At 45.0% G+C, this 15,830-nt stretch overlaps 1 protein-coding gene across 1 annotated transcript in view; it reads right to left on the reverse strand.

Moving 5' to 3' along the window:
- Positions 1–15,830, reverse strand: part of Lrrc1 (leucine rich repeat containing 1) — a 113,885-nt gene that overhangs the window by 29,461 nt on the left and 68,594 nt on the right. The window contains exons 3-4 of the mRNA XM_048423470.3: positions 11,153–11,231; positions 7,160–7,249 (exon numbers count right to left, since the gene is read on the reverse strand). Of these exons, the coding sequence (XP_048279427.3) occupies positions 7,160–7,249; positions 11,153–11,231 (169 nt within the window). The remainder of the gene's footprint in view (positions 1–7,159; positions 7,250–11,152; positions 11,232–15,830) is intronic.

The following is a 15,830-nucleotide window of genomic DNA, read 5'->3' on the forward strand; positions in this document are numbered from 1 at the left end:
TTTGGTTAAGATATTTTATTACTAGCTCTCAATGTCTTCTAAATACTGTGTCTGTTATAGTAATTAGCACTTAATATATTTTCCTTTCAAATTAACCAGGCTAGTTATTTCAAAACTTGAGACATCACTTGTCCCTTAGCACATTTGGGTACATTAGAAGAACACAAATTTGGTCACTGTCCACAGAAAGATCACAGTAATCATTTCCTACCACTGAAATCTCGAGAGGATAGACCCCAGGTAGGGGAGCCGCTGGCATGGCCATTTCGTATCTTACATACACTGCAATTTGTGACTCTTTAAACAAGGGGCAGAAAACATAGAAAAGACTTTGCCCAGAGACTCCTGAATCTGGACAAGTCATTCTTAATCAGAGGACAGCAGACTAATTTGAAACCACCATGGGTTTGCTTCTCATTAGCAGCTCGCTCTGGAATGGGCTAGACCAAAGTACAGGACCTACCAACCCACTGCAGCACACGCTTCTCCAGACTGCTGTGGGTAAGAGTGGACACAGCCCATCAAGGCCATCGGACACTGACGCCAAGAAGACAGTCTCTCCCCTCGTCTCCCAGGACACAGCACTAACATGACATCTGTTCCCACTGAGGAGCATCTCCCACTCACAGTGAACAGCATCTCATGCCTAACACAACCCACAGAAGAACGCGCTACTGAGGAGCCCAGAGAAGAGGTGTACACCTTTAGTTCCAGAACTCGCGAGGCAGAGACCGGCAGATACACGAGTTCAAGGTCAGCCTGGTCTACAGAGAGAGTTCCAGGACAGTCAGGGTAACACGGTGAAACCCTGTCTAGAAAACCCAAAAAGAAAAGAAAAGAAAAAACTGTGCTGAGAGGTGCTGCTGGCCAGGACAGGGATTCTAGGCAAATCCTACATAGCTCAGAGTCCATGTGCTGAATCAGGAGGCTGGGAGAGAGGATTCAACAAGCATCTGTCCATCACTTCAGTTAAGGGACACTGTTATCAACCAAAACCACCAAACATTTTTAAGACTTTTATAAACATGATAAAAATTAGATGTTTTGCTGGTGATACATACATGACTTTAATCCCAGCACTCGGGAGGCAGAGGCAGGTGGAGCCAGTTTGATCTACGGAGTAAGTTCCAGGGCAGCCAGAGCTACACACAGAAACTTTGTCTTGGGGGGAAAAAGCATACCCTTAACATATATATTAGTTTTTAATAGTCTTACTAATACTAATGATAGTCTCAATTTACTATATGATGTACATTATAACTGCTTTCCAAGAACGAACCGTATGAAGAAAAGTTAAGGGACAGGGAAAGAAGCTGAAGGTTTCACACAACTGGGAGCAAAGGGCCAGGATTCACTGGGAGCCTGGACTGCAACTGCTCTTCCATGCTGCTTCTCACTCTGCAGCTGGTCAATGACCCCTGTGAACTGGCAATGCATACGCATGCATATATGTATGTATTAGAAGGTATGTATCTTTTAAAGTCCGCATGCTCAGCAAAAAGTTCTCCTTCCATGCTTGTTCCCTTCTAATACACCCTCACAATTACTTATCAAAAGACATTTTAACAGAATTTTCCTTTATCAAGGACAAGAGGTATGATTCCAGCCTATGTCTGTGCCTGCCTGAATTTATGCTCCGTGTGTGTGCACAGGCTGCGGAGGCAGGGGCGGCAACAGAGCTCCTGGAGCTGGGGTTCCGGGCAGGGCTGGGCCCCAGGAGAGTAGCAGCATTACCACTGAGTCTTGTCGTCAGCTCTCAGTCTTTCCTTCTTCTCAAAGATTTATTCATGTTATGTGCGATTGGCCTGTATGTCTGTAATGTGTATTACGTGCATGCCTGATGCCCATCGAGATTAGAAGAGGGCACCAGATTCCTTGGAACTGGAGTTAAAGATGCTTGTGAACCACCAAGTGGGTGCTAAGAATTGAACCTGGGAACTCTGCAAAAGAAATAAGTCCTCTCAGCCAATGAGCCACCTTCCAGCTCTGCCATATAATTTGAAGTAGAAAACTGGCATCTACCGGACGCCCACCACACTGCACTGTTTTCCTCACTAGACTTTGTCTCCTTTCTTACTTTGTATGGACTTCATTTTTAAAACAGTAGCTCACTACCTACACAGACCTTAACTTTTAAAATCATTCTCTATTAACAACCAGCTCACCTTTCAACTTTCAGTACTGGCAAGTTACATGCTGGGATGGCCTCACTGTCCTCCAGGGCACAATTGCCTCCCACCACTAGCACCTGCCACTAGCACTGCGCCTGCCTTCAAGCAGTGGCAGGACGGGAAGCTAACGAGCCTGCTGTAGGCACAGGAAGCCTTGCCTCCTGCGATCGCTCCTGTTTCAGACAGTTCGGAACAGCAAGGCAGAAGTTACTCTAAGTCAGAATGAAGGCCTACTGCAGTTTTAGGATTCTATTTCAAGTGACTGAATGAGTGACTATTTTGAGAAATTCACATTTTTATAACTGTTTTAAATAATACTCTTTTAAAACCATTTTGGTTCTCCCCCTCATTTTCATTACCAAATCATCTAGAAAACAGAATAAAAGATACTTATGCCAAACAAATAACAATATACTGCAAAATCATAAAAAAAATCTACAAGCATTTACAGTTGAGTGAAAAAATATATACTTTTGCTGTTGAAAGTACTCTACCAACAACCTATGCCTCCAGACCACTAACTTAAAAATTATGTATATTTTTGATTTTGAAACAACATTTTACAGCAATTTTCAGGCTTCAAAAAGGAATGTTTAATGTGGTAACAGTTTTCTCACAGGTTTTTCTCTTCCGTCACACCACAGCTAAGCAGCCTAGCACTAGGCTTTGCCAGTCAAGGCCTCAAGGCCTGCTTAGTTCAAGTTCACTGAAATCAAGGTCACTGGCTGCAAGGACAGCACAGACAAAACCAGATCCACATGTTCTAGCTCAGTCTGCCAGGGAACCTAACTAAGGCCTGCCAACTCATTCTATTTCTACCACCAAATTATCATAATTACATGTTTACTGATAAGAGCTCTTCAGTGACCGACGGCTGTGCTGGGAACTACACTAGCTCATCACAGACAATTCTGCTATTCTAGGCATGCTTCATTTCGCGGAGAAATTTTAATTAAAGGAGCAGGGAACACGCTTACGCTGACTTCTTTTTTACAACATTTCAAGAACATGACCGTTTCATGGAAAAGTTACACAAGGTCAAGACAAAGAGCATCCTGCCCAATTCTGGGCCACAGGCTTCCCAAGTCCTTAGCAGGCCCTGCTAGTTCCCTGGGGTCTCAGTCTCCTCCGACCTTCATCCCCACTCTGCATCACCTGAGAACTGTAACGACTGGACACAGGTAACTACTTGCTCGCCAGGGGCAAGTAATTGGATTAGTGACCTCAGAGCAATCCATCAGTTATTAAATTCTCTTTCCGGAGTGTACAATTCTATGTTTTTAGCACATTTTATTCACAAGCTATACAAATATTATTACTAGTTCCAGAAAATGTTTATCCTTTCCAAAAGAATTAAAGTCATTCTTGTATGAACATGTTTTTAATTCTGAGTACATATAACTAGAAGAATTCATTAAAATTCTATCCATATTCTTCAAACTTGTTCTACCCTTCAGCCTCTAGCAACTACTAGCTTCTTTTCTTAGAGACTTGACCGTACTTGTTACTCTGCATAAACAGAATCAAATGGCATGTGACCTCTGGGTGTCTGGCTTTTTCTAATTTTTTTTTTAACTAAACATCTTTTCAGGGTTCATTCATGTTGCAGCATGTAGCGGTACTTCATTTCTTTTATAGCCGTTTATTGACTGATGTACATTTGCTGACCATTCTCTCATGGATCCAGGTCTGAATGGTTTCTACTTTGAGGTATTATGAAGAACGCTGCTATGAACTCACCAGCAGATTTTTGAATGGACATGTCTTTAATACGGCTAGATCAGCTGGGCTCTGTGGGAGCTAAGTTCAGCCCGGGAGAGAAACTGCCCGCACTGCTGCAGTAGCGCTGTACTGTTGTACTTTCCCATCAGCAGGAGGCAAGGTTTCAACTCCTCTAACTATGCAAAGACACTTGCTACCGTGTACCTTTCTGAAAACCATCCTAGCAGGGGCAAAGTGCAGATGCACAGAAAGACTTGGGACCTAAGACACCAAGACCCTGGGAAGAAGGAAGAAACAAAATGTGCCAACTGTGAGAACCGTGCAATTTAAAGACAGCCGTATCTGCAGGGGAAGACTCAAATTCCCCAGCTAACTCGACCACGCACAGCGCAGAAGATGCTGACTGCACGCAGGGTGGCCGGTGCCCGCCTGGGGAGCAAGGGTGCTGCAGGGGCGGCACAAGCACTTGGGGAGCACCTGCCTCGCTGCAGCTGCCAGCAACACCTCACCCTGCTCCCGACTTCCCTCGCTGCACACAAGTCCGTTCCCTGCTGCCTTTCACTGCACGTCGGAAGCAGCTTTAAGCTTCCTGGCAACAAAGGCAGAGAAGTAAATGTGAGAAATGTCAGAACTGTTACCAAAACGAGACAAGCTTCCCATTCTTCTGGTAGATATCTTTCCCTAAAAATAACCGCCTTTCTCCCTCATAACTCCTTATATCAGAAAAATTAAGAAGTATTAATAGACAATACTTATTATTCTTCATTACAAAGTTTTACGGCAAAAGAAGCTGTGCTTTCCATAGTTTCTTCTTCAGAACCACTTTTTACAGCAGCTGAGTGCAGGGCATTGCATAGGGACAGGCTAACACAGTTCTCGCGGAGATTCCCAGGATTCCTCGTCCAGGACCTACGAGGTCTCGTTGTGTTGAGGAGTGTGTTCCGTTGTGGGTGTCCACCCAGCAGGGAAAGAAGAGTGCTACCCATGATGCCTAATGTAGCTGGAGTCGTGACGCAGGTACATGCACTGATTATAGACTCACAGTTGAACACCCACACCTAGTCTTTTCTGCATAGACACTGAACTGAAGCGATTACAGTAAGGGGAGTAAGTGGCAGGTCAGGGATCTACGTCACCTCGGTCCGCCATTATGGAAGGTGTGGCAAAGAAAAAGGCTTTTAACCTTTACATGAAGAATAGACTTCAGCCGGTTTGGAAAGAGAGGGTACCGGACAGACTTAAATGTTCATCTGTATGAAAGGCTTTGGAGTTTTCTGCTTGGTTTATACACGGATCTGCAGCACAGTAAAATCTGCACACTGCATGCATGTAGGTATGCATGCTAACAAAGGTCTGAAACTGCAGGCCCCAAGTTTAACTAGAAACATGTGTGTGGCCAACTTTCCAAAAGCAGAGCTGACGAACACAAAGATCCGCAGAGATTACCCAAGCACTGGTTCTCACTTCCCAGAGCGATCTGGGAAGACTTCAACAGAACCCACTGAAAGCTCAGAAAAGCAAAGTTTGTGAAGCGCTGGTGCAGAGCTTAGATAACACCCTAACAATCATCTAATAAAATGGTGCTCTCCACACACCTACAGTAGACCTTTATAGTCCTAGCATTTATTATTTTAAATATAATGCATTATATACCAATATATTGCTCATATTAAAAATATACGTAAAATTTTATAGGAGATGAAAGAAAATTATACATATATGTGTATATATGGTTATATATTTGCACATGCATATGATTATATAACACACACACACACACAATTAAGACAGGTCTTACTTTGTAGTCCTGGATGTCCTGAGACTCACTATGTGGACCAAGCAGGCCTGAAGCTCATAAAGTTCCTCTGCCTCTGGGACTAAAGGTGTGTGCCACCATGCTCAGCTTTAATTTTTTTTATTAAAAATAAGAAACCCTACAATGTATGCTGCTACACCACCACCCTTCTCTTTGGAGAGCACTAAGCTGATGATACTTAATTACCTTTATGCAATACAACACAGGCAATACTTAATCATTCCAAACATTTTGCTTCACATTTGGTGAAAAACAACAGGCTAGACACTGCATTGGCTTCCAGTTATAAGATAAGAAGGCCGCCCTGCAAAGGCAGGGCATTTGCTAGGTCACCACACCAGTTTCTAAGTATGGAAAGGTCTCTGTTAAGGTTCTGTTGATAAAACTGCCATCTTCCCTGACTGGCTTTTTTTTCTTTTTTGAATTTTATTTTTTTTTTAAAAAGAAAAGACATTATCTTTTTGCATTTTACATACCAATCCCAGTTCCCACTACCTTCACTTTTCCCCCACCCCACCTCTCTGACTGCTTTTTATTAAAGGAGTTTGAACAAGGTATTTCTTAGCTATTATTTCTTCTCTTAGGAACGCTCTGTTCAGAGACATAGTCCATTGTTTAACTGGGTCATTTTCTTGACTCTTTGCTTTTGGAGTTCTTTGTATATTCTGGATATTGATCTATCAGCTGTATAGCTGGCAAAGTTTCTCTCGCGCTCTGTGAGCTTCGTTTTCATTCATCTGATTGTTTCCTTTGCTGTACAGGAACTTCTTAGTTTCATGAGGTATCACTTGTCCAGTGTTGGCCTAAATTCCAAGCAAATGGAGTCCAGAATTCAATTCCCGGCATCCATATCAAGCAGTTCCAGGGAGCCTGATGCCCTCTTTTGCCTCTATGAACACTCACAAGCACATGGCATATACATATACACACACATACTTTAAAAACAAAACTTCAAACAAACTAGATTTCTTACAAATAAAAACCAGCAGTACAGTTTATAATCATTAAAATCTAGGGACAGCTGGGCACTGGAGAAATGGCTCAGTGGGTAAGTGTAGACACACATGCTCAACAAGAATGAGAATCTGAATCCCAGAATGTAAAAAGCTGGGCGTGGCCAAGTGTATGCCTGAAACCCCAGTGCTGACAGAGGCGGAGATGGAAACCACTGGGGATTGCTGGGCACCAGCTCAGCTCCGGGCTCCCTGAGAAACCCTGTCCCAAAGGAATAGACTAGAGAGTGACAGCGAGGGAGGACACCTAACCTCCACTGTCCTCTGGCCTCCTCACACAGAGGAGCACACACAAACGAAAGGCTGACTTTCATCTTTCCTGACGGAGATACTGAAGGAGGGCGAATGGTGCTGTGTTCCACAGTTGTAAAGGCAGAGGGTGGGGCTGACAAGCTCCCTCTCATCCCCAGCACTCACAGACGTCTGTAAAAACTTACTTCCCGATATTCTCTGGCAGAGACTGCAGTGAGATGTCATTTACAGAAAGACACGTTAGGTTCTGTAGCTCGGGAAAGCTCTCTGGCAACCTACAACAACAGCAACAACAACAACAACGTTAATTTTCAAGAGTAATGCAGTGCACGCCGAGTGTAAATACAGACTTATTCCACGCAGTTGGCGGCTGCAATAGCCTCCTGCATCACCTTTTATTATGGAATACTCGCCTTGGCTTCCTATATATATTACACCTATAAGCAAAAGCAGACGGCCCTATCTACAGAAGGAAGCACAGGCCCTGCCGGTACCGAGAGAGGGATGCCCAGATGCACACGGCCTACTAAAGAGAAGGTGCTAAGGCGTGCTGGGCGTTCTAGGAGAAAGAAAGATGCTGCTGCTGCTGCTGGAGCCCAACCTCCAAGGATCTGGCCAGGTGTGACAGCACACACCTTTAATCCCAGGGCTCACAGGCAGAGGTAAGTAGGTCTTTGTGAGTTCCAGGCTAGCCAAGGCTATACTGACCACAGTCTCACTGACCACACCGCAAACAAAAAAGAAGAAAATCCTAAGGAACAAAACAAAACGAAATCCTGTTGAGAATGAAAACACTGCCCTGATTAGAAGAAATTGCAGAAAGAATTTAGCTAGCCCATGAGGGTTTTAAGCCTCAGGACAGCTGCTCAATAGTCTCCCCCTTGTCGCTCAGAATGCCCAGAGCAAAGGATTACTCTACACTGATGGGCTGCGGCCAACTGCTTTGCTGTCTTAACTTCTTTTTAATTCAAGATGTCACTCATTTAAGATAATTTTATCTTTCACTACGTGGTCCATATAAAAGCACTTTAACAGCCGGGCAGTGGTGGCTCACGCCTTCAATCTCAGCACTGGGGAGGCAGAGCCAGGCAGATTCTTGTGAGTTCAAGGCCAGCCTGGTCTACAAGAGTTAGTTCCAGGACAGGCACAAAAACTACAGAGAAACCCTGTCTTGAAAATCCAAAAAAAAAAAGCACTTTAATGTCTCAAACTCCACAAAATGGTAAGGATTTTAAAATTTACAAAGAATGGAGGCAGAGGCAGGCGGATCTCTGTGAGTTGAAGGCCAGCCTGGTCTTCAAGAGCTAGTTTCAAAGCAGGCTCCAAAGCTATAGAGAAACCCTGTCTCAAAAAACAAAATGAGAGAGAGAGAGAGAAATTCTAGTTTCAATATTCCTAGTTATCCGTATTTAGAGGAAAATCATGACTATACTTCATCATATATATATATATATAATATAAATACATCACTATACTTGTCTTTTCTTTTGCTAGGTATGTTTATATTTTTTTTAAAAAAAAGAAATCCTGTATTAATGTTTGACATGTAATATAAGTTAATTTCATAATTCAAAACTCAAAATCCAGGTACCTAAGAACAGGGCATCAACAGGAATGTTTTATTACGTTATTGGGAACTACTTGCTGAAGATTGTTACTTATTATTCAAAAGACAAAACTTACTTGGCCTGACTGGAGTTTTGTCAGGCACATATATTCCTTTATAATCTTAAAAATACCAAAAATGTTCCTAAAGCTAGTGAAATGCTTTAGCTCGCTGGTCTGCCCTTCTGCCAGCTGCTGGCTTAGGTAAGGGTGGCACGGACGAGTGCATGCAGCAGGGCGAGGGGCAGAAACCGGGTGAGAAGGCTCTAGCACTCTTCGCAGTGGCTGCAGGGTCTAGAAGTCTGCTCATCTAGCTGAGGCTCCCTCCCCAGCCATACACTAAGTGTGCCAAGCTAAGCAATTTCTGAGTCCCCTTCAAGCTCACAGATAACATCTTAATTCTTAACGTCAGGACACCTGCCAAACTGAAATGATCCTTTTCTCTAAGGATCCTGTCACAGAGGAGGCCAGGATAAAAGCAGGAGTGAAAGCCTCACAGAACCGGAGTGTGCTCTAGCTGAGAGCGCCTTCGGATGATCGCGGAGACAATGTTAACAGACACTGGGAGGAGAAAAGAGAAAAGCAGAGGCGATTTAGGTGACTGAGTGGCGAGGTCTCGGTTGCAGCAGCCAAAGCATCCCAGCTTGCCAAGCCATATAAGCTGCCTTAAAGCTCCGCTCCCTGAGCACATCCTTCGAGAACTACAGCTGGGCTGGAGACTCGATAATAACAGAGAAATGCAAGTCACTTCCTCGTGTCTGCGGGGGAGCCTTTATTAGAGGGACAGCTTACGTGCAAATGTCAAGTGCTATGGAAACACAGTGCAGAGAGGGTGCTGTGGAAGACCAGAGGGGCATCAGGGAGAAAGCAGGGTGCTCTCCCCAGGTTGAAGGAAGGGGAAAGATGAGAACTGTCAGGCGGGAGGGGGGTGCTGGGAAAGGAACCGAAGTGTTTCATGAGTACTCAGAGACTGACAGGGCAGCCGAGGACAATCAGGGTAGAGGCTGTTGAAGCACACGGCAGCGGAGGAGGCCCTCGAAGCACTGGGGGAGCACAAAACAAGAGAGGTTCTGAGAAGAAATCACTGTGTGAAGGTTACTAGGACACAGGACACAGCTTGAGGACAGTAATGAGTTAAAAAAGGTATTAGATTTATGTAGCATAAGAGATTGTTATTTTTTTCAGTCATAATTGATAAGAATATCAGTCACTGAAATCCAAAACAGAGAAACCAGAAACACCATAAAAACATCTAATTCTTGGAAATGAGATATGGGTGAAACAAAATTAAATAGGGAATTGTTCCATACTCAGGGAGTCTCAATTTTAAAATGAGTAAGATAAATCCAGCTCAATTTCAAAGGGAACAGCTATGTGCAGAGTCTTGAAAAATCCTACAAATGGACTCACTGGCCCAGAGAAACCTTTAGAACACACACCCAAGAGTCGTCTCTGCATTGCTGTATGGGTACCAATTCATTTATCCTGGCAACACAGGCACCTGGAGGCAGGAGGCAGTGGACTCCCAACTCAGGCAGGCCCCAAGGAAAGTCAGGACAGTGGCCCCCAGCCACACACAGGCAGGAAGTAGTAAAATGGGGCAAGGGGCCACACTCAGAATGAGAACCCTAAGGAAACCCCACAGCTACTGCAAGAGTAAGGAAATAATGGTGTCAGGAAGGTTTCTGTAGCTCGGTGGTGACAGACACCTTTAGTCCCAGAACTTGGAAGCCAGTGGCAGACAGATCTCTGTGAGTTTGTAGTCAGCATTGTCACAAAAGCCAGTTTCACAACAGTCAGAACTCTTATACAGAGAAACCCTGTCTTTGGGGGGGGGGAGGGGGTTGTGTGTGTGAGTATGTGTTTTTGAACAGAACGTTGATGTTATAAATGTTTCATTACTGCAGTGTAGAAAGTAAGACTTCTCTGGCTGGGTGTATAACTCAGTAGAAGATCACGTGCCTAGTAACTGTGCAGCCCCAAGGTCAATAAAGGGAATCGACTTCCTGGGTAAACACAGGGGAAACTCTCTGGCCTCAGTCTAATCCTACAAGTCAGGAGATGAATTGGGAACTGATTTTTATTTTATTTTTCACATTTATTTAGTGACACACACGTGCGTGCACGCACACACCACAGTGCAGATACCTGTGACATGGTGTGTATGTGAGGCCAGAGGACAGCAGGACAACCCACAGGAGCTAGCTCTCTTCTACTATGTGAGTTTCAGGAACTGATTCTCATCATCAGGTTTGCTGCCAAGTGCCTTTACCTGCTGAGCCATCTTGTCGACCCAACTGAGAATGTTTTTAAGCTACTTCATGCTACTCAGAAACGTGTTCTTTAATTTCTGCTTTAACAGTCGTCATGAACTCCTTGTCCTCCGTTCTAACAATTCCATCAATACCAGTGTGCCCTCTTCCATTGCATATATCAACCCACTAAAAGTCAATCCTATTTGGCGGGGTCAGTGCCCCCCACCCAGGTTATATTCCTTCGCCAGGCTGTCAGACATGCTACCCCGAGCACTGTAACTAAGCACTGTAACTAGGTACGTGAAGTAGGAAGGTTACCTGGTGAGGGGGTTTCCACTGAAGTCAGCTACCTGCAGGGCTTTACAGAAGGAGATGCTTTCTGGAATTTCGGGAATATCTAGAGGAGCAAAGAAAGGTCAGCAGCACTGTTAGCATCTTCACGTTCAGGACTGAATACAATCACAGAGAAAATCCAGACGCTGTTACCTCATTCAGGGTGGCCCCGGCTTGTTAGAACTATTTTCCTACATGTCTTCAGAGAACATGTTCTTTAAGGAAGCACATTAAAGGTGCGCATGCCTGACAGGCACAGTGCGCATGCCTGTAGTCCCAACTACTCAGGAGGCTGAGACAGGAGGGTCACATGAGTGCAGGAGTTAAGGGCTGTAATGAGCTATGCTGATCAGATGTCCGCAATAAGTTTGGCATCAATATGGTGACCTCCCAGCAACAGGGGACCACCAGCCTGCCTTAAGGAGGGGTGAACCGGCCCAGGTTGGAAAAAATGTATGGGATCAGTGAGCACAGGCCCTGGGTTTAATATTTTAGCTGACATAATTGGAAAGGTGTCAACAACAATTGATTTGGCTGGTAGGCTGAAACGTGAATCAGAAGGCGGTCTAGTGTCAATTAGCTGGAGCAGACTGATATGCCTTGGCTTGGTTTAGATGAAGACATTGGAAGGCTGGATAGGATTTGCTATGTAAAACCTAACCCTCCACAATGGGGGTAGGGGAGGGAGAGGAGACAAGCTCTTCACTAGCACTGCAACAGACAGGCTGTGAGAGGGGAGCCAGCACATCTGAGGAGCCGTCATTGCTTCTCTCTGTATGCCAGACCTGACAGTGCCGGTCGTGGCTGCACAACGGGACAACTCAAATTCAGTGGATCAAAATCCCAGAGCAGCAAGGGTCAAGAGGCGGTACTGAACCACCAGAGGCCACACAGAACCGCCAGAGGCAAGGTGAGCTCACTCATCACAAAGGACGACGTAGGCAAAGCAATGTTCATAATGGTCTGATTTGTGCAGACCTTTGGCACTGGGTAATCAACCATGACACTCCCAGAAGTGAAACAAACTGAAGGCCTAAGCTCCTGCCTCAGCTATATAAGCAGGAAAATTGTATACTAAATGAATGGCTGTCTTGAATCAGCAACAGACATTCACAGCACCTTGACCAATTTCTAGACTTCAGCTAGTTTATAGAGCAGAACCCCCTGAATGAAGGGAGGCCATGCCCCCATAAGGAAGGGCCCCACTGTAAGAGTGGGGAGGTTTACTACTCTTCTTCCATCTTTCACCCCCATCCTCCCCTTTTATAAGTGGGGAAAGGAAATATCCAGACCTGTCTGTCAGAGCCTATTAGACAGGGGCTCACTACGGAACTGACTCTGGGAGCTCCTCAACGGGTTGCGGTTCTCAGGCAGGTGACAGGAGGATCACAAACTCAGTCAAGCTGTGGCTCCAATGGCAGCTGTTGCAGCAGATGCCACAGCGCTATCCTCGCCTGAGCAGCTATTGACCTCACAAATACTTTTATCTCAATACCTGTTCTTAAGGACCAGGAGAAACAATTCTCTTGCTCTTCTACCTCAAGGGCAATACGAATTCTCCAGCCCTGTGCCACAACTCAGTTCATGGAGATTTGATCATTTGTGTTTACCACATGGCATCAAAACAGTCTAACCATGTTGATGGCATTATGCTAACTGGGCCAAGGGAGCAGGAGGGAACAACCACTCTGAACCTATTGGTAAAGAATGTGTATCTGCAGTCCAACCAAAGTTCAAGGGCCTTCCGTCTCAGTGGCATTTCCAGGGGAAGAAAAAGTGGTTGCTCCTATCCCTTCCCACTGCTGAGTGGGGCTCCCTGGATTCTGGAGGCAGCACACCCTCACTCTGCTGTGTTACAATGGCCCAAACACCATGGGACTTAAGTGTGGCCCAGAACAGAAAGCAGCTCCTCAACGGGTCCCCACTGCTGCACGGGCTCTCCTGCTGTTGGGTTCTATGACCCAGCAGTCCCAACAGTGACCGAGGGATCAGGGGCAGACAGAGATGGTACTAGGCACCTTTGATGGCCGCCACAGTAAGCCGATGCAGGTACCACCCAGAAGTGGACAGCTGCAGCATTGGAACCCTTTTCTGGGACAACTCCGATGGGAATTCTTCATAATAGGCAAATCTTGGCACAGTGCACATGACTGTATGTTTTGCTTAGAAGGAGAAACAATGTACATATAGATAGAGATTTGTGAGCTGTGGCCATGTAGCTGAGTGGTGGGAAATTCCAAAGACACAGCATTAGAAAATTGGTGAGAGACAGCTAAAAGAGAATTATGTGGATAAATCTCCCCAACTATGCAAGGGACGTGAAGATATTTGTTTCACATGTAAATTCTGAATAGATTACCTCAGCAGAGGAAACAATGATCAGTAGATAGGACAGCCCAGTCTATGGACAATAGCCAGCCTCTTCCCTGATGTTCCTGTACTGCCCAACAGCCACATGGACAAAATGGCTACAGTGACAGGGATGGAGGCCATACAAGGCTTTAACAATGTAAATGTCTACTTAACGATACTAAGCCCCCAAGGCACATCATCCCGGGGTGAAGAACCAAGGGGCCTGGTGGGACAGGTCCTAACTGGAAAGATACCAGATACTTCTGGGTGTGGGTTTGCCTTCCTGGACACAGTTCTGCCCAAATGACCACCCATTAACTTACACAATGCCTTATCACAGTTACAGTACCCCCTACAGTATTGCTTCTGAGCAGGAACTCACTTCATAGCCAAAGAAGCAAGACGGTGACTTAACAAAATGGTGGGAAGGTCTTTTAAAGACACAGTAGCAATGCCAATTAGGTAGCAACAGACTGGAGGCTTACAGCAGGGTTCTCCAGCAGGCTACATCAGTACCCACTACATGCTATTGTTTCTCCTCCAGGCAGGGTTCTGGGGTCCTGGAATGAAGGGGGAGAAATGGGGATGTACCATCATCCTTGGTGACCCACTAGCAAAAGTTTGGCTTGACCTCAGGCTCTGCTTGCCAAATATTCTGATTCTCAGAGAGGAAATGCTCCTGCGGGAGGCACAGCTTAACTGGAAGCTGAGACTGCTTCCTGGCCACTTTCAGTTCTGATACCCCTGAATCAACAGGCTGGAAAGTGAGAGTGCTGGACAGGATGATTCATCCAGGCCATCAGGAGGAAACTGGACAGTTTCTTCACAGTGGAAAAAGGTGTATCCAGAGCAGACATTATGGCATCTCTTGGTGGCACGGCATCCTATGATTAAGGTCAGTGGGAAACTACAACTCAAAACAGGCAAGATGACAAATGACCCATAGTTTATAGGAATGAAGGTGTGAGTCACCCCTCCAGATAATGAACCAAGCAAGACATGCTGAGCTGCTTGCCGAGAGTGAAGGAAATGCAGAATGGTTATTAGGAAAAGGTAGTACAAATACCAGTTAAGGCCAAATGACCAGTTACAGAAATGAAATTCTAATTGCCGTGAAAGTTTCTGTCCTATTTTGTTAATAACAGTATTTTTAGTTAAGTGTAGGGTAGTTATATCATGTTAGGTAGAATTATGGCCGCTATTTTTTCATTTGGAAATTAAGTATGACATAAGCAGATACAATGAGGGATCAAGATGACAAGGGGTGAGCTTCTGATGACTGCTCTTGATTACCAGCACCGCTGGGTCTAGATAAACTAAAAGACACACTCTGACCAGACCACTAAGGGTAGTGCCTAGAGGGGTCACATGATGTCGGAAGACCTCCCCCGAGTGGGTGATCTGAGGGAAAACAATGATGCCTTTGCCTGTGTGCCTTCTCTCCCTGCCTATGAGCATCTACCCTGTTGCTGCTACTGCTGGCATCCTTCACTGCCAGCAGAACCCAGCTTCTTCAGCCTTCGAGCATAAACCAAAGGCCAGAGGCTTTCCAAGAATTCTCCAGAATTTCATCACCAGATGACAACTGCTGAGGCATCCATCCTTGTGTGCCGAGCAAGCACCAGGTGCTCAGCCTCTCCAGTGTGCATCTGGCCATTGCTGCACTACCCAACTCAACTCATGTAAGCCAATCTATAAACTCCCTTTAAAAACTGAGAGAAGAGATAAAAACATACAAATCTATCACGTGATTAGCACTACTGTGTAGGTAATCTAGGCAGCTGTTGGATACAGACCTTCCTCCGTCTGAGAAGGGCTCACCAGCCTGGTCGGACCACAACAGTCCCTTCCTGTACTACTTTGGATCTGGATGTGTGGGAAAAGAGGCGCCCTTCTAACTGCCATAGGGCAAGACCCAGAATAAGCATGTATTTACATATAAAGCTTGAGGCATTTAGTATTATTATATTCTTAGTAAACTAATACTTAGCATTAAGATTTTCATCAATTCATTAAATTACATCACCCAAAACTTCTAGTTTTCAACACTATGAAAGTAAAACAAAACAAAGCAAAAAAAGATTTAGTCTTACTTCTTATAGTTCCTATTAGCCATGTCCACTTACAGCCAAGAATACAAAACCAAAATCTCTCTCAGGCATTTTGTAAGTATCAGATTTTGTTATTCTTATTCCTCTTTTCCCTACAACGCTAAGACAACCTTTAATTCAGATCCACTGCAAGCTATCATCATCCCTGAGTCTCAACTGCTTTTGACTAATGGGTTCTAGCTGTCTTGCAAGGAACATAA

This window comes from Myodes glareolus, chromosome 4 (assembly GCF_982192425.1).
Source record: "Myodes glareolus chromosome 4, mMyoGla1.1, whole genome shotgun sequence".
Lineage (NCBI taxonomy): Eukaryota > Metazoa > Chordata > Mammalia > Rodentia > Cricetidae > Myodes > Myodes glareolus.